Source organism: Rana temporaria, chromosome 4, assembly GCF_905171775.1.
Source record: "Rana temporaria chromosome 4, aRanTem1.1, whole genome shotgun sequence".
NCBI classification, from domain to species: domain Eukaryota; kingdom Metazoa; phylum Chordata; class Amphibia; order Anura; family Ranidae; genus Rana; species Rana temporaria.
Genome location: NC_053492.1, coordinates 41395647 through 41423039, shown reverse-complemented (window position 1 = coordinate 41423039; position 27393 = coordinate 41395647). Strand labels below are relative to the sequence as shown.

Below are 27393 nucleotides of genomic sequence, written 5' to 3'. Positions count from 1 at the left end.
TCAACCAAACCAAGGAGTCACCAAAATATCCAGCAGAACTCCAGGATAAACAAACATTGTCTGAATACAAGAGGCATGTGTATTCTTACTTGAATCTCGGTATGCTTTGTGTATGTCTTCCAGAGCTGTGCAGCAATCCAGTGTGAAACGTTGTATTTGTGCAGGAGCTTCCTGTAATAAAGACCACTCACTGCTGCTTTCTCTTCTTGTGAAGTGTGGCTGGTCTTGTTTCCGCCCATTCCTGCCTCTAGTGGGTGGAGCTGCTGGGCCCCTCCCAGAACTCTGCTCAGGCTATTTGCAGCACAGGGAAGATGTAACCACTACTACATAATAATAATAACTGGGTTTGCATAGGCGTTTGGTGCACATACCGAAGTATAATTTTATCCATTGTGGTTATTGAGAAATATATTTTAATGAAAGTTTGTGCCCAGAGTTTTCCTTTAAATTTGTTGTAAACCCTTACATGCAGTATATCTAGTGAAATGACTGGTCTCAGGTGCTACCCCAAGATCAAAAAAATCCTCATAGATTGGTTGTACCTGTTTATCTGTAGTGCTCGCTCCTCTACAAAACAAAACCAAACAAAATTCCCAGCTCAACTTACCAGCCAGTCTGCAACCAACCAAATTGTCCTGGCTAACAGTTTGCGTTAACAACAGAGGTTTAGTTAGCACACATTTGCAAATACATGCGTAAGCTACAGAGCCACTCCAAGGCACTCCAATATTTTTGCAGTCCTAACCCTTCTAAATTTATGAGAGCACCCATAGAAGAAGCACATGTATTATACTAGAAAGGCAGAGGGCAGATGAGCCTGAAGGTAGCCCCCCCTCCTTAAAGTCACAGGGGCACACTGGACACCCAGCACATAGCACAATGGCAGCAAAGGTGTCAATTCTCTCTGCTACAGCCTTCTAAAACACACAGATCAAAGGCTATTTCTCCTTTTAAGCAGGCAGGGGGCTGGGATCTGACATCACACACTGCACAGTATAGAGCAGGGAGCCAAGGTGTAATCTGAGGCCCGAGCAGTATTGGCCCATTCATTAGGGGTGTATTATGATCTACATACATCTACAGACCATGGATTCCAACGGGGGGGGGGGGTGATTTTTTGAAGCACACAATTAGAAAGTAAGGGTGGGCTGCGGGCACAGAGCACTACACCCGAAGCCCACCCAGTTGTGTGAGGTAGCAAATTAATATTCGCTATTTTCACACTAAATCTCCTCCCTGCCAATCATGAAGCGGGTCGTGAGACCTGTTTCCCAATTGGCCAAAACGCCAGGTTATCCTATTGGACACCTAGCGCTTAGGAGGAAGAGTGGAGAAGCACGGCAGAAGCTGCTGGAGGAGCGGCTAATGGAGCCGCTGTCTACACCTCACCACCTAGATGGGGCCCCCCCGCCATGCTGGAGGGAACACCGGAGCCGCTGCATGCACCTCATAATCTAGATGAGGCCTGTCCGCCGTGCTTAAGGGGACACCGTAGCCGCTGCCGGCACCTCGCCACCTAGATGGGGCCCATCCGCCGTGCTGGAGGGGACACTGGAGCTGCTGCCTGCACCTCACCACCTAGATGGGGCCTGCTCGCTGTGCTGGAGGGGACACCAGAGCCGCTGCATGCACCTCATAACCTAGATGAGGCCTGTCCGCCGTGCTTAAGGGAACACCGTAGCCGCTGCCGGCACCTCGCCACCTAGATGGGGCCCATCCGCCATGCTGGAGGGGACAATTAGGGAATCTGTTTGTTTTTTTAACTCAGTGGCTGAATGAAAAAGAAAAAGAAAAACTGTGTATACTTTGCTTTGGATTGAGGCAAGTACACATTATAGAAGGACATGCTTTGTTCATTTTTCATTCCAGAGGTAGAGCTAGATTCAAGGAAGTGATGAGAAACGTCTCTATTGACACACACAAATACAAAGGGAGTAAAACGCCTACCGCGTTTCCCCGAAAATAAGTCTTATATTAATTTTGGCAACAAAAGACACAGTAGGGCTTATTTTCGGGGTAAGTCTTACCATGTAATGTGCGGTCTTCTCTCCCTGCCTGACAGGAATCCCTAGTGTGAACTGAGTTAAAATGCTTGTGAAATCCTATAATCCACTCTATTACAGTAGTATATAATGTATGGAAGATTTATGGAGTCTAAGGCCTCGTACACACGACCGGATCTATCCGCTGGAATTGATCCGCTGATCAGTTCCAGTGGACAAATGCGGTTGTCTGTATGGCCTAGCGGATATTTATCCACGGAGATTCCTCGGGCCGGACCATTTCAAGCGGATAGAAATTTCTTAGCATGCTAAGAAATTTATCCGCTTGAATCGGGACCAGCGGATTGATCCGGTGGTCTGTACAGACTCACCGGATCAATCCGTCCGCTCCACTCCCTCGCATGCGTCGTAATGATTCGACGCATGCGTGGAAGTACTTACCTTCCAGCGTCGCGCACGTCGCCGCGTCATCATCGCGGCGACGTCGCGACACGTCACCGCAGATGAATTCCGCGCGGATTTTGATCCGATGGTGAGTACAAGCCATCGGATCCAAATCCGGAGGAGGAATCTCCGCTGGAAACGGTCCGGCGGACCGTTTCCAGCGGAGATCCCCTCGTGTGTACGGGGCCTTAGGATATTTCTTGGTGTCACTGTAATGCCCATTTGCATTATCATTCCTTTGGCATCTGCTAAATGGGAAAGGTGAGTGTCCATCTGCTGACAGGTTGGCTTTCTTTGAAATGCGCTTCCCCTTTAAATGAGATCACATGTTTTTCCCATTCAGACTTAAAAGGCTGCTTTATCTGCTGTTAATGTAAAGAAGCCCTTACCAAAGAACTACTGGTGATGGTAACTTAAGTATTGATTATTAAACATATTGCAAATTAACATCTGCCTTTTTTAGACATGGAATGATGATGCTGCAAAAAGTGCACTCGCTTGGGCCCAGAAATGTATACAAGGACACAGCCCTACCCCTAGGAAAATACCAAGTAAGCAAATTTATATTTCATATAGAATGCCTTGTAACATTATGCTCATATGAACATTTCCATGTATACACACATAGTCCAGGTCACCCTTGAAGTCATAAAAGTAGCTTGACATTTAAAATGCCCCTCTAGATTTACATAGCTCCCAAATGTCCCTGATTTCGAGGGACTGTCCCTGTTATAATTATTATTGTAATGAATTACTAACCAAATGAAAAGTGTTTTTAAAGTTGTTCAAGTCAAAAGAAATATATAATAATAATAATAATAATAATAAAAAAAAAAGGAATACAGAAGAAGAATGTGGGTAAGATAAGGACATTTAAGGATAACATTTCACGAGTCGTTAGCATGCAAAGATGAGAACCTTAACCAAGGTTGCCATGTATTTTCAAAAGTAGTTAGGTGTTTATTCAAAATGCAAGTCAATTTATCGTTGACTCTGTTTGCAGCAGACTGAGAGGATGAGCTCACAGTGCTTCTCCTCACTTCTTATCAGGCCCCGTACACACGTCCGAGGAACTCGACGGGCAAAACACATCGTTTTGCTTGTCGAGTTCATTGTGAAGCCGCCGAGGATCTCGGCGAGCCAAGTTTCCTCATTGACTAACGAGGAAATAGAGAACATGTTCTCTATTTGGCCCGACAAGTTCCTCGTCGGCTTCCTCGGCCAAAAGTGTACACACCACCGGGTTTCTCGGCAGAATACGGCTCCGATCCAGTTTCTGGCTGAATTCTGCCGAGAAACTCGGTCGTGTGAACGGGGCCTCAGAGGCACTGAGCTCAATGGACAGCTTGGAGCCTTGGACCAATGGTACCATTGGCCCAAGCTGTCCAATAAAAATGCTGCAGTAGAGGCACGCCTCTCACTGCAGTGTCTAAAAGACAAATGCTCCCTTCCAGCCCAGCCCTCTTAAAGCGGGGGTTCACCCCAAAAGAAATTTCTAACATTACATTGAGCCGAGTTGTGATAATGACATTATGCTGACCTTTTTAATTCTATTGCCGTACATACCGTTTTACATACCCGGAAGCCGCGGTGAAAATATAGATAAAACGGTATGTACGGCAATAAAATTAAAAAGGTCAGCATAATGTCATTATCACAACTCGGCTCAATGTAATGTTAGACATTTTTTTGGGGGTGAACCCCCGCTTTAACTAGAAGGGAAAAAACATGTGTTTATTGATATAAGATTTACCCACAATCCCATGTTTTTCTCACACAGTTAAGAGGGAAAAACTAATTCTGCTGATAAGGTGCTGTTATATTCAAGCTAAATCCTATGGGCTAGATTCAGGTACGGCGGCGCTTCTTTAGGTCGGCGTAGCGCATCCCCTTTGCACTACGCCAACGTAAGATAGTGAGGCAAGTACTGTATTCACAAAGCACTTGCCTCCTAAGTTACGCCGGTGTAGCGCAAATGGCCCGGCGTAACCCCGCCTAATTCAAAATAGGCAGGTAGGGGGCGTGTTGTATGGTAATGAATTCACGATTCATTACCATGCATGTAAATGAAGCGCCGCATGCTCAGTATGACGTCGCAAATACTCAATGCTTTCGACGTGAACGTAACTTACGCCCAGCCCCATTCACGGACAAGTAAACAACGTAAAACGTGGAATATTCTACGTTGATCCGACGTCCATACTTAACATTGGCTGCGCCATCTTTTTGTTGGTTTATCTTTACGCCTGAAAACGCCTTACGTAAACGGCGTATCTTACATGCGACGGTCGTGCGTACGTTTGTGAATAGGTGTATCTTGATCATTTGCATATTCTCGGCGTAAATCGACATACACGCCCCTAGCGGCCAGCGTAAATATGCAGCTAAGATACGACGACGTAAGAGACTTACGCCGGTCGTATCTTAGCAACAGACAAGCGTATCTCAGTTTGAGCATACGCTTAAATATACGACGGCGCGGATTCGGACTTACGGCGGCGTATCTACTGGTAAGTCTTTCTGAATCTAGCCCTATATATTTATATGCTATAAGTTATCACATAATAATTTATTATTTATCTATTTACTGTGAAATTACCGGTTTGAAGTTATAACTTCAAACTTCAGTAATTTGTCCGTTAAAGTGACACTAAAGCTTTGATTTTTTTAAAATAACAAACATATCATACTTTGTTTTGCACAGAGTGGCCCCAATCGTCCTCTTCTGGGGTCCCACGGCGGCTCTCGCGGATCCTCCATGCAAGACCTAACCCGCTCTGGGAAGCTCTCTTCCGAGGGGGCTACCTTGCGGGCGCGCTCTGGTGCCATACAATCAGCGTCCATAGCCGCCAATTGTATGACTCGGACCCTCCCCCGTCGGCCATGTCATTGGATTTGATTGACAGCAGCAGAGCCAATGGCTGCGCTGCTATTAATCTATCCAATGAAGAGCTGATCAGGCCTGGGGATAACTGCAAGGTGTTTTTTTACCTTAATGCATAGGATGCATTAAGGTAAAAAAGCACGAAGGTTTACAACCCCTTTAAGCCACCTGCTTATGTACAGATTTTGAAAATATAGTAAATTACCTTAAAAACAATTTATAATAATTATTTGTATATTACTTACTTATGGTAATTAATCCCTTGCCACCCGGGACAATTCTGACACTTCTTTCCTATATGTAAAAATAGATACCTAACATGTCACGCTTTAAAATTGCGCACACTCGTGGAATGGCACAAAACTTCAGTACTTATAAATCTCCATAGGTGACGCTTTAATTTTTTTTACAGGTTACATGTTTAGAGCTAGAGGAGGTCTAGTGCTAGAATTATTGCTCTCGCTCTAACGATTGCGGCTTATTTAACCTGTGTGTATCTGGCTCTGATACCAGCCAGTGCCTCACCAGCCACTGACCTCACCACACGTCCCTGCAATGAAGCAGGAACACACAAAGGAAGTATACATCATAAAGTTGGCAGAACACAGAAAGGAACCACAAGATGGCAGTATAATAACCAACTATACAGTTGTCAAAAAAACACTAGCTTAGGAAAATTAACGATATAAATTCTCACAACATGTGTAACAGCATACTAAGATTACTGGACAAATCCACTAGTCTGTACTAAATGTTCAGTTTTCCATGTATGGCCCGGATTCACAAATCACTTACGCGGACGTATCTCGAGATACGCCGCGTAAGTGTAAATATGCGCCGTCGTATCTGTGCGCCGTGCCCACAAACTGAGATACGCCTAAATATAGGCTTCATCCGACCGACGTAACTTGCCTATGCCAGCGTATGGTAGGCGCATATTTACGCTGGGCGCATTTGCTGCTCCCATGGATTTTCTATGCACATATGCAAATGAGGGAGATACGCCGATTCACGAACGTACTTGCGCCTGGCGCATAATATACGCGGTTTGCATAAGTCGTACGTCCGGTGTAAAGTTATTCCCCATATATGAGGCGCATCCCATGTAAAGGTATGGACCAGGGAACTCAAGCCGTCGTATTTTACGTCATTTACATTGTACGTGAATATGGCTGGGCGTAGGTTATGTTCACGCCGTAGGCAGTGATCCGTCATATCTTAGGTTATCGTTCCGGCGTGATTGTGAGCATGCGCACTGGCATGCGTCCACGGGACGGCGCATGCGCCATTCATTATTCGTATCTATCTGGCGCTCGGCCCATCATTTGCATGGTGTCACGCCTCATTAGCATGGCTCACGCTCACTTGCACTTACGACGATTTACGCCTAAAAAACCCAGCGCAGATTTGGCAGCACTGGCTTTGTGAATCCAGTGCTTGTCTCTCTGCGCTGCGTCGGCGTAGTGTAAAAAAGATACGCTACGGCGGCATAAATATGCGCCGATGTATGTGAATCCGGGCCTATATGTTTATTACCAATTGCCCATTACTACAATCAAATGTTTTTCGTTTTTGTTTTTGTTAACTCTTTAGTAACTAAGGGTTGTCAATCTAAGCCCTGAATTGCTTTGGATTTGTGGCCAAGCTCATAAAAGCCAAAAGACTGGCTTATTTGACCCAATTTGGACATTTTCACTTAGGGGTGTACTCACTTTTGTTGCCAGTGGTTTAGACATTAATGGCTGTGTGTTGTTATTTTGAGGGGACAGCAAATTTACACTGTTATACAAGCTGTACACTCACTGCATGTATGTCTCCATACCCAAACCTATTGAGCATCTGTGGGGCATACTCAAATGGAAGGTGGAGGAGCACAAGGTCTCCAACATCCACCAGCTCTGTGATGTCATCATGGAGGAGTGGAAGAGGACTCCAGTGGAAACCTGTGAAGCTCTGGTGAACTCCATGCCCAAGAGGGTTAAGGCAGTGCTGGAAAATAATGGTGGCCACACAAAATATTGACACTTTGGGCCCAATTTGGACATTTTCACTTAGGGGTGTAGGGTGTCCACGTGTCCCGGATTGCCCGGGACAGTCCCACATTTTGCAGGTCTGTCCCGGGCACATTCATTCCAGGACAATACAGTGTCCCGGAATGAAACTGACACAGACACCCCCCAGGCCAATCTGATGCCCCCACCGCTTTACTCACTGACAGTACTTAACCCTGGCCAGGAGTGCCTGGAGGAGCACAGTCCCGCCCCCTGCGTGTGATTGGAGAAATCATAAATCCTGCCTCTTGTGTCCAATCACTGTGCTATGTTTCGTTACAGCACAAGCTGATTTTTGGGAAGGAAGGGTGTCCCTGAATGGTAGTTTGGAAATGTGGTCACCCAAGGGTGTACTCACTTTTGTTGCCAGCGGTTTAGACATTAATGGTGGTGTTTATTTTGAGGGAACAGAAAATTGACACTGTTATACAAGCTGTACACTCACTGCATTGTAGCAAAAGTGTCATTTCTTCAGTGTTGTCACATGGAAAGATAGAATAAAATATTTTCAAAAATGTGAGGGGTGTACTCACTTTTGTAAGATACTATAAGTGATATTTTTCAAAAGAGGATGTGAGCAAAAGCAACCTCTCCATACTTATTGAGTAGAAACCATAGGTGTGCGCAGCCTTTGGCATTAGGGTGTGCACCCCAAAGCTCAAATACACTCTACGATATACATTCGGAACAGAAGGGGCCGGTAAATGGCATATTTACTGGCCCCTTCCCCCACTCATCCTATAACATCCACAGCAACAACCGGTGGGAGAGGGGGAAGCCGGCAGTGCTGTGGGGGGGAAGGAGGGGGAGCCAGGTCAGTAGGGGAATCTGTTCAGCACAGGGTAATTAGGGTGTGCCTGGGCACACCTGGCACACCCTGTCCGCACGCCTATGGTAGAAACTTTCTTCAAGACCTTCTCACCAGAATTGTTGCTGTTAGAAGTCAAGGGAGCCCGAGAACCCCACCCAACCCAAGAAGAAGATATTTCGAGTTGTTTAATTAACTTCTTTTTTATTGTCCGTTACCAGAAATGAGATGCGGTGAAAATATATTTCTGGCAGCATACAAAATGCCCTGGGACATTGTGGTTGACTGCTGGTTCAGTGAAGTCCAGGACTTTAGTTTTGGAGTTGGATCAGTAAATGGACAAGAGGTCGGACACTACACTCAGGTAGGGTTAAAATAATGTAATGTAGTGATCTCCTACATGTAAAAATCATAATTTTTTTGCTAGAAAATTACACAGAACCCCCAAACATTATATATGTTTTTTTTAGCACAAATCCTAGAGAATACAATGGCTTTCGCTGCAACTTTTTATCTCGCACTTTTTCTAACGCATCTTTTTTTAAAAAAAAAAAAAAAACAGTTTTATGCTTAAAAAATAAAAAAAACAGTAAAGTTAGCCCAATTTCATGTGAAAGATGAAGTTGTGCCGAGTAAATAGATACCTAACATGTCACGCTTCAAAATGGCGCCAAACTTCAGTATTTAAAAATCCACATAGGCGATGCTTTACATTTTTATACTGGTTACATGTTTTGAGTTAGACCCCTTTCACACTGGGGCGTTTTTCTGGCATTTTTCAGGCGCTTTGGCGTTAAAAAAAAAAAAGCCTGTAAAGCGCCTGAAAGAAGCCTCATCTGCAATCCCAATGTGAAAGCCTGAGTGCTGTCAGAGCCCTTTCGCACTGCCAGCGCTTGAAAAACACCGGTAAAGCGCCGCTAAAACCCCTTTAACACTGGGGCTTTTTTCAGGCGCTTTGGCGTTAAAAAAAGCTCCCTCTGTGGGAATGCCACGTACACGACCGCTATTCATGTCATGGAAAAAAAATCTCCTCTCAAGCCTGCCTTGCATACACACGATCATGATAAAAAAATGCTCGAGCAAAGCGCTGTGACGTACAACACATACGACAGCACTATAAAGGGGAAGTTCCATTCGAATGGTGCCACCCTTTGGGCTGATTATGCAAATTTCCCTGTAACGGCTACCCAAGTAGTGAGAGGGTATCAGCCGTTGGAGACGTCCTTTTCCCTGGCAAGTTGCGATATGCAAGTACAGCTGGTATAACCTCATCCACGAGATCCAGAGAGAGAGAGAGAGTCAGGTTCAGCTGTAAAAATAGCAGAATAATAGTCCCATAGAATGCCCTTTCAAGAACGAGACGGGGCTACGTTTTGAAGGGTCAAGTAGACTGTTTTAATGGTACATTCACCTAGTTTATATCTAGTTACAAGCTGTTACAGGAACAATGAAACTCTCGCCCCCCTCCTCACACAGTGGGGGGCTTCAATACAGATACTTTAAAATAATGACATCCCCTTGAGCTAATCACTTAGGGCCATATTCTCGTAGATTTCCCGCGGGCGGCGCGTAAGCCATTTACACTCCGCCGCCCCAACCTACAGGAGCAAGTGCTGTATTCTCCAAACACTTGCTCCATAGTTTGGGGCGGCGGAGTGTAAATGGCCCGGCGTAGCCACGCGTATCTCCAAGGGGGCGGCTTCTATTTAAATTAAGCGCGCCCCCGATTCTAACGAACTGCGCATGCGCCGGGCTTAAAATAGCCCAGTGCGCATGCTCCAGTTCTCGGCGTAAAACGTCAATGACGCCGATGTGTGCGTCATTGACGTAAAGTCGTATTCAAGAACGACTTAGGGAAACGACGTATCCGACCGAAAAACACGACGCGGACCCGACGCCATACTTAACATGGCCTACGTGGGACTTGCGTAAACGTACCCCTCATATAGCAGGGGTAAGTTTACGCTTACGCAAACGACGTTAGCGACGGTTACGCGACGCAAATTCGTTCGGGAATCGGCGTATCAGGCTCATTTGCATAAACAAATGAGACCTGAACGTAAACGCCATCTAGCGGCGGGCGGAGTAATTACATTTAAGATCCGACAGTGTAAGTGACTTACACATGGCGGATCTTAAGTGTATCTATGCGAAAATGATTCTAAGAATCAGTCGTATAGATACACAGGCCAAAAAAGAGAGATACGATGGAGTATCCTGAAATACTCCATCGTATCCTTACTCAGAATATGTCTCAGTATCTAGACATTTCGGCCCCGAACCACATTTACCATAACCTGACCAGACACATTCCTTTATCAATAGAATTCAATTAACCTTTAGAACAATACACACTCACAGATAATCCCATCAGCATACACCTGACAGGGGACTGCTAACTTGTAGTACAATACACAAAAGAGAGTCAATTAGCTGAAGAAGGGGGACATTAGAATTTAGCAGTGAAAGAGTCACTCTACAATTAACCCTTTGAGCTCAGAATATAATGTGGTAAATCCAATTGTAACAAGTCATTCGGTCCTTTGTATGCCTCACTGCATGATGATTATAGATGTCCAGGCAGAATACATAGTTCCGTTACATTCCCCTCTCATAACTTGCTTCTGAGCATGTGCGTTTTTTTCCCCCCGTCGTTAAAGCCTACACACGACCGTTTTTCACAACGAGAAAAACGAAGAAGTGAAAACCGATGAGAAAAAATTGAGCAGGTTTTTTCTCGTTATGAAAACTGCTCTGGAGCCTACACACGACCGTTTTTCACGTCCAATTTAAAAAATTGCATTTTTCTCATCATGAAAAACGGTCGTGTGGCATAATGTAACAGTGAGGAGCCAATCAGCAAACACCCAGCTGGGAAGAGAGGCGGAAGAAGTCCATATTTGGAAATTACCGGGTATTTTTCCGCTCTCTTGGCTGCTGAACGGGGTGGCAAGGAGGCAAACAAAGGTGAGTATGTGCTGCTAGAAGGGGGGAGAGGTTAGATCAATGTTGCCTTGTTTCCACAGAGCGGAGCGGTTTGGGACGGTACAGTTTGGAACAGTTAGAATGATCCGGTCTATTCTGGTGAGCGTTTCCACTGCAAGTCGGACCGTCAGGGGCCATACAGGGTTTAGAAAAAATGCCTAGCGTGTTCACCAATCAGTAGAATGTATTGTAGCTCCGCCCTAACCGAACCGTTCCATTTTCTTTGGCCCCACATCTGAAGCAGGACCCAGAATGGTGCGGTACGGTACGATTTTATGACACACTTTCGTAATGGTAACACCCAAAATAGCGTACCGTACCAAACCGATCCACTCAGTGGAAACAAGGCTTTTGTTTCTCTGTCCTACTCCTGCATGGGAAAAGCACAAGTTCATACTAAACTAAGGTCTCTATTTAGAAACTCAGGGCCAGATTCTCAAAGGGCTTACGACGGCGCAACGCCATTTGGGCCGTCGTAAGTCCTAATCTGGCCCGGCGTATCTATGCGACTGATTCTTAGAATCAGTTACGCATAGATATCCATTAGATCTGACAGGCGTAAGGCTCTTACGCTGTCAGATCTTAGATGTAATTTTTTTTCCCGTCGCTAGGTGTCGCCGACGTCGCTTTCCCCGTCGTCTATGCAAATTAGCTATTTACGCGAGATTCCCGAACGTACGCGCGGTCGACGCAGTGAATTTACGACGTTTCCGTAGCTTTTGCGACGCGTAAAGTTGCCCCTGCTATATGAGGGGCAACCAATGTTAAATATGGCCGTCGTTTAAAAATTTAAAAAAGTACGTTGTTTGCGTAAGTCGTCCGTGAATGGCGCTGGACGTCATTTACGTTAACGTCGAAACCAATGACGTCCTTGCGACGTCATTTAGCGCAATGCACGTCGGGAAATTTTAGGGACGGCGCATGCGCAGTACGATCGGCGCGGGAACGGGCCTAATTTAAATGATCCATGCCCCCTACCTGGATCATTTGAATTAGGCGGGCTTGCGCCGGAGAATTTACGCTACGCCGCCGCAACTTTACAGGCAAGTGCTTTGTGAATCAAGCACTTGCCCGTAAAACTTGCGGCCGCGTAACGTAAACAAGATACGTTACGCCGCCGGAGTTTTACTCCATTCTACGAGAATCTGGCCCTTAGGGTCCAAATCCTAACCAAGATTTATCATTTATTACATAAGGCTTTATTTCATCGTAATTTTATTTTGTTCTATTGTACTTAGTGAGTTTATTGGCATTCTAGTATTTATAAGTGTAAAGTTTAGGACTCAATATAGATGAAGAAATTATTACTTTTTATAGGATGCGCCGCTGAAAACTTAGAAGTGTTAAATGTCTGAGAGCATTCATTTCTATAAAAAAAATCTGTATTTTTTCCTAGTTGATGTGGGGCACTTCCGGTTTCGTTGGATGTGGTGTTGCTGAATGTCCAAATCTGGTCAACAAGTATAACTTTGTGTGCCATTACGGCCCAGCGTAAGTATTATTAACCATTTCAGCCCCGGAGGATTTGGCTGCCAAATGACCGGGCCTTTTTTTGCGATTCTGCACTGCATCGATTTAAATGACAATTGCGCGGTCGTGGGACGTGGCTCCCAAACAAAATTTATGTCCTTTTTTTCCCACAAATAGAGCTTTCTTTTGGTGGTATTTGATCACCTCTGCGGTTTTAATTTTTTGCTCTATAAACAAAAATAGAGCGACAATTTTGAAAAAAAAAAGCTATATTTTTACCTTTTTGCTATAATAAATATTCCCAAAAAAGATATAAAAAAACAAAATGTTTTCCTCAGTTGAGGCTGATACGTATTCTTCTACATATTTTTGGTAAAAAAAATCACAATAAGTGTTTGTTGATTGGTTTGCGCAAAAGTTATAGGGCCACATTCAGAAAGACTTACGGCGGGCGTATCAGTAGATACACCGTCCTAAGTCCTAATCTGAGCCCGCGCAAATTTAAGCGTATGCTCATAATGAGATACGCTTAAATGTTGCTAAGATACGACCGGCGTAAGGCACTTACACCGTCATATCTTAGATGCATATTTACGCTGGCCGCTAGGTGGTGTTCCCGTTGTTAAATATGCAAATGAGCAAATACGCCGATTCACGAACGTACGCCATGCCGGCGTATCTGTTTACGTTGTTTGCGTAAGACTTACGCCCGGCGTAACGTTACCCCTGCTGTAGTGAGGCGCTGCCAATGTTAAGTATGGACGTTGGGACAGATGTAATTTACGTCGTTTGCGTAAGTCGATTCACAATTGAGCTGGGCGTAAGTTACGCTCACGTCGCTTTCATTGACAATTAGCGACGTGATTTGGAGCATGCGCACTGGGATTCAGTCGCGGCCGGCGCATGCGCAGTTCGTTCGGCGCGGGGACGTGCTTAATTTAAATGATACACGCCCCCTACCCGCCGAATTTGAATTCCGCCGGGTGATTTACACTACGCCGCCTCAACTTTACGGGCACTTGCCTGAAAAACTTGCGGCGGCGTAACGTAAATGATATACGTTACGCCAATATAAAGATCCGCTCTCCTACCTGAATCTGGCCCATAGTGTTTACAAAATAGGGGGTAGTTTTATCGTTTTTTTATTATAATTTTTTTACTAGTTATGGCAGTGATCTGCGATTTTTATCGTGACTGCAACATTATGGCAGACACATCAGACTCTTTTGACGCTATTTTGGGACCATTCACATTTATACAGCGATCAGTGCTATAAAAATGCATTGATTACTTTGTAAGTGTGACTGGCAGTGAAGGGGTTAACCACAAGGGGGCTAGGAAGGGGTTAAGTGTGTCCTAGGGAGTGATTCTAACTGTGTGGGGGCAGGGCTTACTGTGACATGACACTGATCACTGCTCCCAATGAGAGGGAGCAGACGATCAGTGTCCTGTCACTAGGCAGAACAGGGAGATGCCTTGTTTATAAAGGCAACCCCCTTGTTCTGCCGTTCCGTGCCCCATTCGCGAGACTCCGGCGGACATCGAGTCTGCGGGTTCCGTGGGCACGGTCATGGAGACCACGGCGAGCCCGTTAGGCGGCAGATTCAAGGCAACGTATATATACATTGCTTTCCTGCCTGTGCCATTCTGCCAACGTATAAGTGCGTGTGGCAGTCGGCAAGCGGTTAAAAAAACAGCACTCATGAAATGGTGTTTATTGGTGGTGTTTTTTTGTTTTGTTTTTTTCTGTGGTGTAGTGAAACTCACAAAAATGTAACAAAAAAAAAGTGTGCACATGCTCCTCCTCCGAAGAGAAAGGAAAAAAAACATAGCATTTCTTAACAAGATCATACCAACAGTCAGACATGGTGGAGGTAGCGTGATGGTCTGGGGCTGCTTTGCAGCTTCAGGACCTGGACGACTTACCATAATTGAAGGAACCATGAATTCTGAGCTCTACCAGAAAATTCTAAAGGAGAATGTCCAGCCATCAGTTTGTGACCTAAATCTCAAGTGCACTTGGGTTATGCAGCAGGACAATGATCGGAAACACAACAGCAAGTCCACCTCCAAATGGTTCAAACAAAGCAACATTTTGATTTTGGAGTGGCCAAGTCAAAGCCCAGACTTAAATCCAATTGAGATGCTGTATCTTGAACTTACACAGGCCGTTCATGCTGGAAAACCCTCCACTGTGGCTGAAGTAAAACAATTTTGCAAAAAAGAGTGGGCCAAAATTGCTCCACAGCAATGTGAAAGACTCGTGGCCAGTTATTGCAAACGCTTGATTGCAGTTGTTGCCGCCAAGGGTGGCACAACCAGTTGTTAGGTTTAGGGGGCAATTAATTTTTCACGTAAAGCAAGACAGGTTTGGGCAGCCGTGTTGCCTTAATAAATGAAACCATCATTTAAAAACTGAATTTTTGTACTTACTTGGGTTATCTTTGTGTATTAATAAAATTAGTTTGATGATCTGAGTCATTTAAATGTGACAAATATGCAAAAAAAAATGAAAAATCAATACTTTTCACAGCATTGTATATTCTATCGTTTGTCCCTAGTAGAAAGCATAATGACGTTATTTACAGCTATTTCTTCCTGCCCAGGCAGATTTCAGTGCTGTCACACTTTGAATGATAATTACTCAGTCATGCAACACTGTTACCAAATTAATTTAATACAGCTGAACCTCTGATTACGAGCATAATCCGTTCCAGGAGAATGCTCGTAATCCAAAGTGCTCGCATATCAAAGCGAGTTTTCCTATTGAAGTCAATGGAAATGAAAATAATTAGTTCTGCATTGACTTCAATAGAATGCAATATCGAATGCAGCCAGAGGTGGGGGGGGCGCCAGAGAGTGACGAAAACGGCCAAAAATGCCCGAGGACACCTCGGCTTGTTTCCTGCGTCCCCGTACCTCAGGCCAAATGAGGTACTGCAGGCCAATGTTCAGCCTTTCTCGGCTCATGCGCCCCCGTACCTCAGGCCAAATGAGGTACTGCAGGCCTATTTAGCTTGAATTCTGCTCATCTTGCGAGTCAACACTCACAAACCGAGTCAGAATAAAAAAAAAAAGTTGCTCGCAAATCAAAATGCTCTCAAACCAAGTTACTCTTGAACCGAGGGTCCAATGTATCTTTATTTTTTGAGACAGATAGAGCTTTTTGCTGTTTTTAAATTTGGTGAAGGAGGTAGACAGAAAAAAGCTCTAAAAAAAACAAAAAAGGTGAAATATTAGAAAATACTAGACATGTGCACAGAATTTTTTTTCGTTTTTTTTTGTTACGTTTCGTATCGTTCCATAGGTTCGTTTGTGTTCGTTTTTTGTAAGACGCCCGTTTTCCTGTTCGTTCCCGTTCGTTTTTCGTACGACGCGTTTTTTTCGTATTCCGATCGTTTCGTATTTTGGTTACCGCTTTATTTTCGTACATGCGGGATGGTTCGTTATTCTGTTTAATTCATGTTCGTTACTTGTTAGACAATAATTTTCGTGAATTTTCGTCGTTTTGTACTTTCGTAAATATATCGCGGGATTCGTGGCACTTTCAACACGCGGCTCATCCATATTAACTTTTGTTAAGCCCCATACACTTGGTCAGACTTTTTTAACAACAAACATAAAAACGATCGATTTACCGAACGTTCGTTTGTTTTTAAACTCCATCAGAAAACCATTTTTGGGTTCCAGGTTCAAAAGTCTGGCCAACTGATCTCTCCCTTCAGACGAAAATCCACAGAAAAGTTTATTTGGCTTTACTATACTACTGTACTCAGCACAAAAGAGAAGCTCCTTCACTAACTAACTACACTCACTGCCCATTCAAAAAAACGAAAATTACATCTTATAACAAAAGATTTGCATTCTGTATTTTGAAACCAACTTATGAACAGAAAGAAGGAATTCAGAATACAGAATGCAAATCTTTTGTTATAGATGTCATATGAACATACAAACAGAAAAAGGATTCAAACAAAATACAGAATGAAAATCTTTTGTTAGATGTCATATGAACAATGAACATACGACTGAAAATCAAAATACGAACAGAACAAGGATTCAAACAAAATATCATTTTCGTTCTTTTGCTGTTTTCGTTTTGTCGTATTTTCGTTGGATTGTTCGTTCGTATTTGCGGTTGTTCGTTATGCAGCTCATTCGTAATCCCGTCGTTTTCGTATTTTGGTGCTTTAATTTTTTCGTATGTACACATTATTCTGCGGGTACGAAAATGAACATTTTCGTACGAAAATAACATTCGTACGAACGGGAATGCACATATCTAGAAAATACTACACCGATAACAGATCCTTATTTCTCTCTCATTGCACCAGTCTAACACCCCTTCTATTGTTGAGAAAGGACATTTTTTGTTATTTTTATTTTATTTACTTAATTTTTTCTTTTTTTTGTTTACTCCTGTCCTCCATTTTTTTTTTTACAGAGGGAACCGAAAACCTACAGAATACCCATACAAAAGTGGAAAACCTTGTGCAGATTGTCCTAATTCTTGTGAAAACAATCTTTGCAGTAAGTTTTCATGCCATTTTATCCATTTGTGGGTGTTTATTAACCACTTGCCTACTAGGCACTTTTACCCCCTTCCTACCCAGGCCTGTCACACTTTGAATGACAATTGCATGGTCATACGACACTGTACCCAAACAAAGTTTTTATAATTTTTTCACACAAATAAATCTTTTTCTTTTGGTGGTATTTAATCACCACTGGGTTTTTTTTATTTTTATTTTTAGCAAAATAAACAAATAAGGACCTAACATTTTGAAAAAAAAGAAACTTTTTCATAGTTTGTTATAAAATGTTTCTTGGTTACTGATGTGTTCTGATGAGGCTGCACTGATGGGAAATGATAGGCTGCACTGATATGCACTGATTAGGTGGCACTGATGGGCATTGATGGGCACTGATAGGCTGCACTAAGGGGCACTGATGAGGCATCACTGGTGAGCACTGATGAGGCTGCACTGATAGGATAGGTGGCCCTGATGGGCACAGATAGGCAGCACTGATAGGCACTGGTAGATGGCAATGATAGGTGACACTGATGAGGAGGCACTGATCGGCACTGATTGGCAGCACTGGTGGGCACAGATTGGCAGCACTGGTGGGGACTGCACTGATAGTTAGGATGTTGATAATCATTGCCCTGATTATTAGTGTACATGTCCCTTTTATAGAGGTCGGTTATCTTTTCTCCCTTCTTCATGCTGGGTGCATGAGGAACGGAGTGCCGGTGATTGGACACAGCTGATCATGAGGTAGAGAGCTGCTGATTGGCTCTTTACCTCAATCTGCGATCGGCAATGTCAGGAGGACACTATGATCACAAAGCGCACTGTCCACACCCTGAGGCGGGCACGATCACGGGAGGAAATCATATGATGGCCTCCCAGAACTAGCCAGCCGTGCTGAAGCCATCATTAGGCTGTAATGCGGTAGGCAAGTGGCTAAAGTGTAACTAAAAGAAAAACTTTTTAAAATTATTTTCGATAGAGTCGGGAATAGTCAAAACCACTATGGCATTTTTTTGTACCTGTATCCCTAGGGGGAGATTTTCCTGTCCTGTAGACACTACAGGAAGTGAAATAAAATTTCTCCCAAGTGAAGAAAAGGTCTAGACAATTGTCACTGAAACAAGTCTTACCATTGGAAGATTTCCCTTTATTCCTATTCTGGTGAAAGCTCAAAACGTTGCATTTTGTCACCTGGGCAAAAGAAAATAGTTTTAGCTTCATATACACTTTTCATGTACTCAACAGTGATCCTATCTCTAAATTCTCCATTAAAGTGGTTGTAAACCGTCGGATATAACTTTATTTTAAAAATTAGCACATGATAAAATAGAAATAATGCGCAACCTGAAAATTGCATTAAAAAGCGAATATATATATATATATATATATATATATATATATATATATATACAGGGAGTGCAGAATTATTAGGCAAGTTGTATTTTTGAGGATTAATTTTATTATTGAACAACAACCATGTTCTCAATGAACCCAAAAAACTCATTAATATCAAAGCTGAATATTTTTGGAAGTAGTTTTTAGTTTGTTTTTAGTTTTAGCTATTTTAGGGGGATATCTGTGTGTGCAGGTGACTATTACTGTGCATAATTATTAGGCAACTTAACAAAAAACAAATATATACCCATTTCAATTATTTATTTTTACCAGTGAACCCAATATAACATCTCAACATTCACAAATATACATTTCTAACATTCAAAAACAAAACAAAAACAAATCAGTGACCAATATAGCCACCTTTCTTTGCAAGGACACTCAAAAGCCTGCCATCCATGGATTCTGTCAGTGTTTTGATCTGTTCACCATCAACATTGCGTGCAGCAGCAACCACAGCCTCCCAGACACTGTTCAGAGAGGTGTACTGTTTTCCCTCCTTGTAAATCTCACATTTGATGATGGACCACAGGTTCTCAATGGGGTTCAGATCAGGTGAACAAGGAGGCCATGTCATTAGTTTTTCTTCTTTTATACCCTTTCTTGCCAGCCACGCTGTGGAGTACTTGGACGCGTGTGATGGAGCATTGTCCTGCATGAAAATCATGTTTTTCTTGAAGGATGCAGACTTCTTCCTGTACCACTGCTTGAAGAAGGTGTCTTCCAGAAACTGGCAGTAGGACTGGGAGTTGAGCTTGACTCCATCCTCAACCCGAAAAGGCCCCACAAGCTCATCTTTGATGATACCAGCCCAAACCAGTACTCCACCTCCACCTTGCTGGTGTCTGAGTCGGACTGGAGCTCTCTGCCCTTTACCAATCCAGCCACGGGCCCATCCATCTGGCCCATCAAGACTCACTCTCATTTCATCAGTCCATAAAAGCTTAGAAAAATCATTCTTGAGATATTTCTTGGCCCAGTCTTGACGTTTCAGCTTGTGTGTCTTGTTCAGTGGTGGTCGTCTTTCAGCCTTTCTTACCTTGGCCATGTCTCTGAGTATTGCACACCTTGTGCTTTTGGGCACCCCAGTGATGTTGCAGCTCTGAAATATAGCCAAACTGGTGGCAAGTGGCATCTTGGCAGCTGCACGCTTGACTTCTCTCAGTTCATGGGCAGTTATTTTGCGCCTTGGTTTTTCCACACGCTTCTTGCAACCCTGTTGACTATTTTGAATGAAACGCTTGATTGTTCGATGATCACGCTTCAGAAGCTTTGCAATTTTAAGAGTGCTGCATCCCTCTGCAAGATATCTCACTATTTTTGACTTTTCTGAGCCTGTCAAGTCCTTCTTTTGACCCATTTTGCCAAAGGAAAGTAAGTTGCCTAATAATTATGCACACCTGATATAGGGTGTTGATGTCATTAGACCACACCCCTTCTCATTACAGAGATGCACATCACCTAATATGCTTAATTGGTAGTAGGCTTTCGAGCCTATACAGCTTGGAGTAAGACAACATGCATAAAGAGGATGATGTGGTCAAAATACTAATTTGCCTAATAATTCTGCACTCCCTGTATATACATATATATATATATATATATATATATATATATATATATATATACATATATATATATATATATATATATAGTGAATTAGTGACTAATAAAACCAATAATGTGTGAAATACAACACACACTCAGCAATATAAAAACGTATATTGTCACTATTAGTGTTGAGCAGAATATGCCATATTCGATTTCGCGATATATCTCGAATATATATTCGAATATTCGAGATATATTCGCTAAATTCGAATATTCGTGATATTTTATCGAAAGTAAATGATTGCGATTTTTCGCTATTGCGAATGCGAAAATAATTGCGATTTTTTGATAACTGCGGTAGGAGCACTCTGATTGGCTCAGAATATTCGTGATATTTTATCGAAATATCGCAACATGCGAATGCGATATTTATTGCGCAATTTCGAGAAATGCTGGAGGAGCGCTCTGATTGGCTCAGAATATTCGTGATATTTTATCGAAATATCGCAACATGCGAATGCGATATTTATTGCGCAATTTCGAGAAATGCTGTAGGAGCACTCTGATTGGCTCAGAATATTCGTGATATTTTACAATACAAAATAATTGCGAATATTCGGCAAATGCGGAAGGAGCACTCTGATTGGCTCAGAATATTCTTGATATTTTACAATACAAAATAATTGCGAATATTCGGCAAATGCAGAAGGAGCACTCTGATTGGCTCAGAATATTCTTGATATTTTACAATACAAAATAATTGCGAATATTCGGCAAATGCAGAAGGAGCACTCTGATTGGCTCAGAATATTCTTGATATTTTACAATACAAAATAATTGCGAATATTCGGCAAATGCGGAAGGAGCACTCTGATTGGCTCAGAATATTCTTGATATTTTACAATAGAAAATAAAAAGTGTTTTGCATTGGTGGTGATTCTTTACTCTATCCATCTGTCACAGCCGTTTGTCAATCAAACACCTTAAAGATTGAACACGTTCATGCTGCATGCTTTGGACTTTTTTTCACTTCACATATCAAAGACATTTTTATGAAAGATTATTTTTCTATTATTGGGACTATATTTCTTTATATATTTGTTTCACTGTGTATTTCACAAGTTATTTGCGCTTGCTTATTTTATAATTTGCCCACATGTCTTGTCACTAGACATATTTTTTATTCTTGTAGAGCGACTCCATTTTCTGTCTTGTATTAATTTATGTTGTATAACATTTTTGAGTTGCTGCTGTATTCTCCCCTTTTTTAAGGTATGCGCAATTTTTTCCTTCTTACAAAAAATAATAATATCAAACATACAAATATTCATAACATACACATACACATACACAAAGCCCCCCCCTTTTGCATCAGAGACAATCAGAGTTCTCCTACCACAGTTATCGAAAATTCGCAATCATTTTCGCATTCGCAATAGCGAAAAATCGCAATTTTTTTTTTTTCAATTTGGCAACATAATAGGATCGCCTCAGCTTAGCTACTCGGCCCAGGGTCTCTAATCATACCAGCAATGCTTTTAGACGTCGATAGGATGTGATCTGTTTTAAAAATCAAATTGAAAAAATGCGAATATTCGGAATTGCGAATATTCACCGCGAAATTCGAAATATAGCGCGATTTCTCGAATATGCTATATTCGAGTCGAATATTCGCAATGCGAATATTCGTGAGCAACACTAGTCACTATAGAGTCCAAAACAGTAGCTGCAAAGATTCAGTTGAACACAGGAGCAGAGGTACAAATCTTCGTCTTAAGCTTCCATCAGATAAGAATATATAAATTGGCCGCTTACCGAATCAGGTGGATCTCTATCACGGAGATCAGATAGGCTCAACATATAGGGGTTAATCCACAGCAGGAATCCTGCACCCTTAGCGGTCCTTTACCTCTCCAAGGGATACAAACGATCTCAGGATCAGCTCGATCTTTCTCCAAGTAATAGACACAGGGGCAGATCCACAAAGAGAGTACGCCGGCGTATCTACTGATACGCCGGCGTACTTTCAAATTTCCCGCTTCGTATTTTGGTTTGAATCCTCAAACCAAGGTACGACGGCATCCGGGTTAGATCCGACAGGCGTACGGCTTCGTACGCCTTCAGATCTTAGATGCAATACTTCGGCGTCCGCTGGGTGGAGTTCTCGTCGTTTTCCGCGTCGAGTATGCTAATTAGCTATTTCCGACGATCCACGAACGTATGCGCGGCCGTCGCATTCTCTTACGTCTTCTTTAGTCGCCTTTTTCCAGCGTATAGTTAAAGCTGCTGTTTTGTGGCGTATAGTTACACCTGCCATGTTAAGTATGGCCGTCGTTCCCGCGTTTAATTTGAATTTTTTTTTGTTTGCGTAAGTCGTCCGCGAATCGCGGGATGGACGTAATTTACGTCCAAGTCAAAACAATGACGTCCTTGCGACGTCATTTTGCGCAATGCACGGCGGGAAATTTAGGGACGGTGCATGCGCAGTTTGTTCGGCGCGGGGACGCGCTTCATTTAAATGAAACACGCCCCCTACCCGCCCCAACTTGAATTCCGCGCCCTTACGCCGCGAGAGATAGACTACGCCGCCGTAACTTACAGCACAAATTCGTTGAGGATTCAAACCAAAAAAAGTAAGTTACGGCGGCGTAGCGTATCTCAGATACGCTGAGCCGGGGCAGATCTTTGTGGATCTGCCCCACTATTTCCTCCAGGGATTGTAATAGGTAAGGCCGTTCACAGGGCATGATTAGGCCTATTGAAAATGAGAAAAAAGGGAGGACCATGAAGTCCTCCCCCCCCCTTTTTTCCCCCCCTTTTTCTCATTTTCAATATGCCTAATCCTGCCCTGTGAACGGGCTTACCTATTACAATCCCTTGAGGAAATAGTGTGTATACCTTGGAGAAAGATCCAGCTAATCCTGAACTATATTCTATACATTATTATATTCTATTTTGTATGTATTGCACACTGCGATCACTGTGCACATGACACTAATATTGTTTTTAGTACATGTTTGCATTCCTGATTAGAATTAGCCTGCCTATGTTACGCCCCTTGTTACCATAAAAATATAATTGTAATATTTACTGACAAATAATCACACACATAGGTTTGACTTGATGGATTTGTGTCTTTTTTCAACCACACTTACTATGTGATACCTACGTAATAATGTGTATAAAACACCTTCAATTACGTCATAATAAAGCAGAACGGTTATTTGGAAAGATGTGGAGTATATCTTTGTGTCGGTTCCATACTGCAGTAGTTATTATTAATTTGGAACCCCTAATCAATATGAGGATAGGATTTGCCCATCTATAAAATATCCAGTACAATGCTATGTGCCTGGCTGCTCATGCTGTGAGTAGAGGAAATAGGCTCAAAAGACCTCCTGCGGGGGGATAGCGCTACATATAAAAATGTAAAGGGAAACATCTTATGCCTCGTACACACCACCGGTTTTCCTGGCAGGAAAACTACCATGGGAGCTTTTGGCTGGGAATCCCGGCCGTGTGTGCTCCATCGCAGCTTTCCCGACAGGAAAACCGCCGGGATTCCCGGCAGGGAAAAAAGAGAACATGGGGCCAGATCCTCAAAAGAGATACGCAGGCGGATCTGCTGTTCCGCCTGCGTATCCCTGTTTCTATCTTTGGAACTGATCCACAGAATCAGTTTCCAAGAGATAGACAGAAGATCCGACATGTGTAAGGGACTTACACTGCCGGATCTTAGGATGCAGTACCGCATCCGCCGCTGGGGGCATTTCGCGTCGAAATGCCGCTTCGGGTATGCAAATTAGCACTTACGGAGATCCACAAAGCTTTTCAGCTTCGTTTTTTCTCCGTAAGTTTTAGTTTGCAATCGTAACATTAGGGCTGCTTTTACAAAGTGTAAAGTTAGTACACCATGTAAAAGCAGACCCTTCTTTCCAGCGACGCTGTCTTTTTTTTTTTTTTTTTTTTTCGCCGCAACTCGTTTTTTTTTCCGACGGAACTTTTTTGACCCGGCGCGATTCACGAAGCTCGGCGTAACGTAATTTTGCGCTATGCACGTCGGGAAAATGACGTCACGAGCATGCGCAGTACGTCCGGCGCGGGAGCGCGCCTAATTTAAATGGGACTCGCCCCCATTTGAGTAGGAACGCCTTGCGCCGGCGGAATTTAAGTTACACACCTGAAAATTTCTAGGTAAGTGCTTTGTGGATCGGGCACTTAGGTAGAAATTTTCCGGCAGTGTAACTTAAATGGGAAAAGATAAGTTATGGCGGCTGGCTGTGGATCTGGCCAATGGTTCTTAAGCCGGCAGTTTCCCTATAGGGAAAACCTGCGGTGGAGCATACACACAACCGGGTTTCCTGACCAAAGCTCTCATGGCAGTTTTCCTGTGGGGAAACCCAGCCGTGTGTAGGGGGGAAAAGTTACCGAGCAGGTTCTCAGTTTTCCCCTCGGTTTTCCCGGCTGACTTTTTACCGCTGGGAAAACCGATCATGTGTACAAGGCATTACCTGTAAAATTTTGAAAAATACTTGTGAATGTTAACTATTTTTTATGAAATAAAACCTCTACTTTTAAGATATATTTATAATATGTATTTTTGATTTTTCACTAGCCAACCCTTGCCCATATATGGATGACTATACAAACTGCAAAGATTTCATGAAAGGTAACACCTGCGGAAGTGACCAAAGCCTTATAAATGACTGCGGTGCCATGTGTCAGTGCACTAAGGGAGAAATAAAATAAGTGCCACTTTCTGTCTTGTACAGCAGCGCTTGTGACATCACTGACGATCGATTGAGTGAAATAAGCATTTTCTGATTCTCGCTACATAATTGGAAGTTATTCATTTTTTATTGGTATTACCGATACATAATTTATCAATAGCAAACTATAGTAATGCTTAATGTTTGTAATCGGCTATTTAATAAAAGTTTGTTGAAGTTACAAGTGTTGGCTAAGCTCAATTATTTTCTATTTTAAAGTGCACTACAAATTAAGAAAATAAGGTTTGGGAATACTTTTAAAAGTTTAATAAATTAAAAGATTTCTAATTGATTGGGGCCCCTTTTTTTGAGTAGGGTAACCGCTTCAGCTGCAGAAGGTTTACCCACCCTTCATGACCAGGCCATTTTTATGCAATACAGAACTGCATTACATTAACTGACAATTGCGTGGACATGCGACACTGTACGCAAAATAAAATTGATGTCCTTTTTTTCCCACAAATAGAGCTTTTTTTTTGGTGGTATTTGATCACCTGCGGTTTTTATTTTTTTGCGCTATAAACAAAAAAGGAACAGACAATTTTGAAAAAAAAGCCTGTGTTTTTTATTTTCTGCTATAAAACACATCCAATAAAAAAAGGAAAAAATCGAATTTCTTCATCAATTTAAGCCAATATGTATTCTGCCACATATTTTTGGGAAAATAAAAAATTCCAATAGGTGTATATTGATTGGTGTACGCTAAAGTTATAGCGTCTACAAACAATGGTTTATATTTATGACATTTTTGATTATTTATTTATGTTACTAGTAATGACGGCGATCAGTGACTTATAGCGGGACTGCGATATTGCGGCGGATAAATTGGACACCTAACTAACACTTTTGAAACTTTTTGGGGACCAGTGACACTAATACAGTGATCTGTGATAAAAAATGCACTGTCACTGTACTAATGACACTGGCAGGGAAGGGGTTAACATCAGGGGCGATCAACGGGTTAAATGTGTTCCTAGGGAGTGCTTAGTTACTGTGTGGGGGATGCATTTACTGTGGGATGACAGAGATCTTTGTTTCTACTTGTCACAGAACAGCGATCTGCCTTGTTTACATAGGCAGAGCGCCGTCCTGCCTGTGCCTCGAATAATCTGCGGGTTCTGGCAGACATCGTGTGCACGCCACAGACCCAGAAGTGCAGAATCACGCATCTATACGTGATTCTGCGCACAAGAGCCAATGCTCCACAGTAAATGTACGTGGGGCAGTAGGCAAGAGGTTAGAGGAGTTCCCCCCCAGTGGTCCTTATTATAAGGCCTTGGACACCTTGTCCTGCAAATGCTTACATTGCTTGATGGAATGAAATCTAACCTGGCAAATGCAGTCAATTTAAATTAGAATTATTGTATTAAAGCAACTTTGTCATAAAAATTCTTAAAACATGGATCCTGTTTTTTGATGTGCAAAGTTTTTCTGTTTCCTTCCACCTCCCACACATTTTTGTTGGCCCATCACTGTGATGGTCTTACTAGCTAGAAACGCTTGTATACATGGGCGTCCGCTGAATTTTTTTCAGGAGGGGGCGCTTCGGCAGCGGCGATACACAGTCACATTTTACCCTTTCTTCGACCTTTAATCCCCTTCGCTAGCAGGGATTAAAAACGCCCCCCCCACGTTAAAATTTAAAAACACCCCACTGTGCCCCCTGCATTTTTCAATATCTCTTTGTCACTACTGTGTATCCCCTCTCCACAACTGCACCTCTGGACCCCTTTACATTACACAGCACCTCACAGCTCTGGACCCCTTTACATTACACAGCACCCTGCATCACTGGCCCCCTTTACATTACACAGCACCCCTTTCCCTTGACTGAAACACTACACTATATTGACAGTATATTTATTTCAGGTCTAAAAGAGGAACCTTTTGGAATGAAGGACAAATAGATTTGATTCCAGAAGAGGGACAGGCACTCTAAATAAGGGACAACTAGAAACTATGCCGTAGGCTACAACTCTGTGTTGCGTTTGCTCTGCGGGTCCAGACTTGCTAAAAATACATCAGAAAATAGTCTAGTGTCACCTGTGGCAACAGATGTTGGAACAAACAAAGCACAGGCCTGGTAAACGATATAAAACGGCGCTTCCTCTGTCCTCTGGCGCTCGCATCGTATGTCACGGAGCTGGGTCTGTGTGCAAGGTCCCGCCCCCCTAGTTCGGCTTGTGTGATAGGTGGAACACTAGAAGACTATCAGACGAGCCGAACTAGGGGGGCGGGACCTTGCACCCCGACCCAGCTCCATTACATACGATACGAGCGCCGGAGGACAGAAGGAGGGGAGCGCTGCAGTCGCCGCTTAAAGCGGCCCCAGGGCCAGTTCAGCCCTGCTCCTGGCTCTCCCTAGCGATTCCAGGGGGGGCAAACGACCCCCCTTGCCATATGGAGCGGACGCCCATGCTTGTATACATCGTTACTCGCACACTGAGGTTTCACTGTATTGGAGGCAGTTTACCTTATTTTGGCCTGCTTAGCCAGTC

The 27393-nt window shown here is 43.1% G+C and overlaps 1 protein-coding gene across 1 annotated transcript in view; it reads left to right on the top strand.

The window, feature by feature from the left end:
- The window catches only part of LOC120936172 (serotriflin-like), a 43586-nt gene extending 18507 nt beyond the window's left edge, over nucleotides 1–25079 (top strand). The window contains exons 6-10 of the mRNA XM_040348326.1: nucleotides 2911–2998; nucleotides 8412–8554; nucleotides 12572–12666; nucleotides 17090–17175; nucleotides 24742–25079. Coding sequence (XP_040204260.1) covers nucleotides 2911–2998; nucleotides 8412–8554; nucleotides 12572–12666; nucleotides 17090–17175; nucleotides 24742–24875 — 546 coding nt within the window. The 3' untranslated portion in view covers nucleotides 24876–25079. The remainder of the gene's footprint in view (nucleotides 1–2910; nucleotides 2999–8411; nucleotides 8555–12571; nucleotides 12667–17089; nucleotides 17176–24741) is intronic.
- Nucleotides 25080–27393: the final 2314 nt, after the last annotated feature.